This window comes from Colobus angolensis, unplaced genomic scaffold (assembly GCF_000951035.1).
Source record: "Colobus angolensis palliatus isolate OR3802 unplaced genomic scaffold, Cang.pa_1.0 Scaffold65, whole genome shotgun sequence".
Taxonomy (NCBI): domain Eukaryota; kingdom Metazoa; phylum Chordata; class Mammalia; order Primates; family Cercopithecidae; genus Colobus; species Colobus angolensis.
In genome coordinates, this window is record NW_012120154.1 from 2907372 (window position 1) to 2907678 (window position 307).

Below are 307 nucleotides of genomic sequence, written 5' to 3' on the forward strand. Positions count from 1 at the left end.
TAAATATATATATATATATATATATATCGCCTTTCTCATAGTTTTAAAATTTTATCTCTTGATACAGAATATAATGTGGCTGTTTTTGTGACCAATCAAATGACTGCCGATCCAGGAGCAACTATGACGTAAGCCCCAATATTCTACTTTTTATTTCACAGAGGTTAACATAAAGAGGGTTAGAGTGTAAAACAGAAAATAATTTCAAGGCTGGGCACAGTGGCTCATGCCTGTGATCCCAGCACTTTAGCAGGCCAAGGCAGGCAGATCACGGGGTCAGGAGATTGAGACCAGCCTGACTAACATA

General features: G+C 38.4%; 1 protein-coding gene across 1 annotated transcript in view; it reads left to right on the forward strand.

Annotated features, from left to right (window-relative positions):
* The window catches only part of DMC1 (DNA meiotic recombinase 1), a 63477-nt gene that overhangs the window by 36755 nt on the left and 26415 nt on the right, over nt 1-307 (forward strand). Inside the window, exon 11 of the mRNA XM_011964329.1 lies at nt 68-128. Coding sequence (XP_011819719.1) covers nt 68-128 — 61 coding nt within the window. The remainder of the gene's footprint in view (nt 1-67; nt 129-307) is intronic.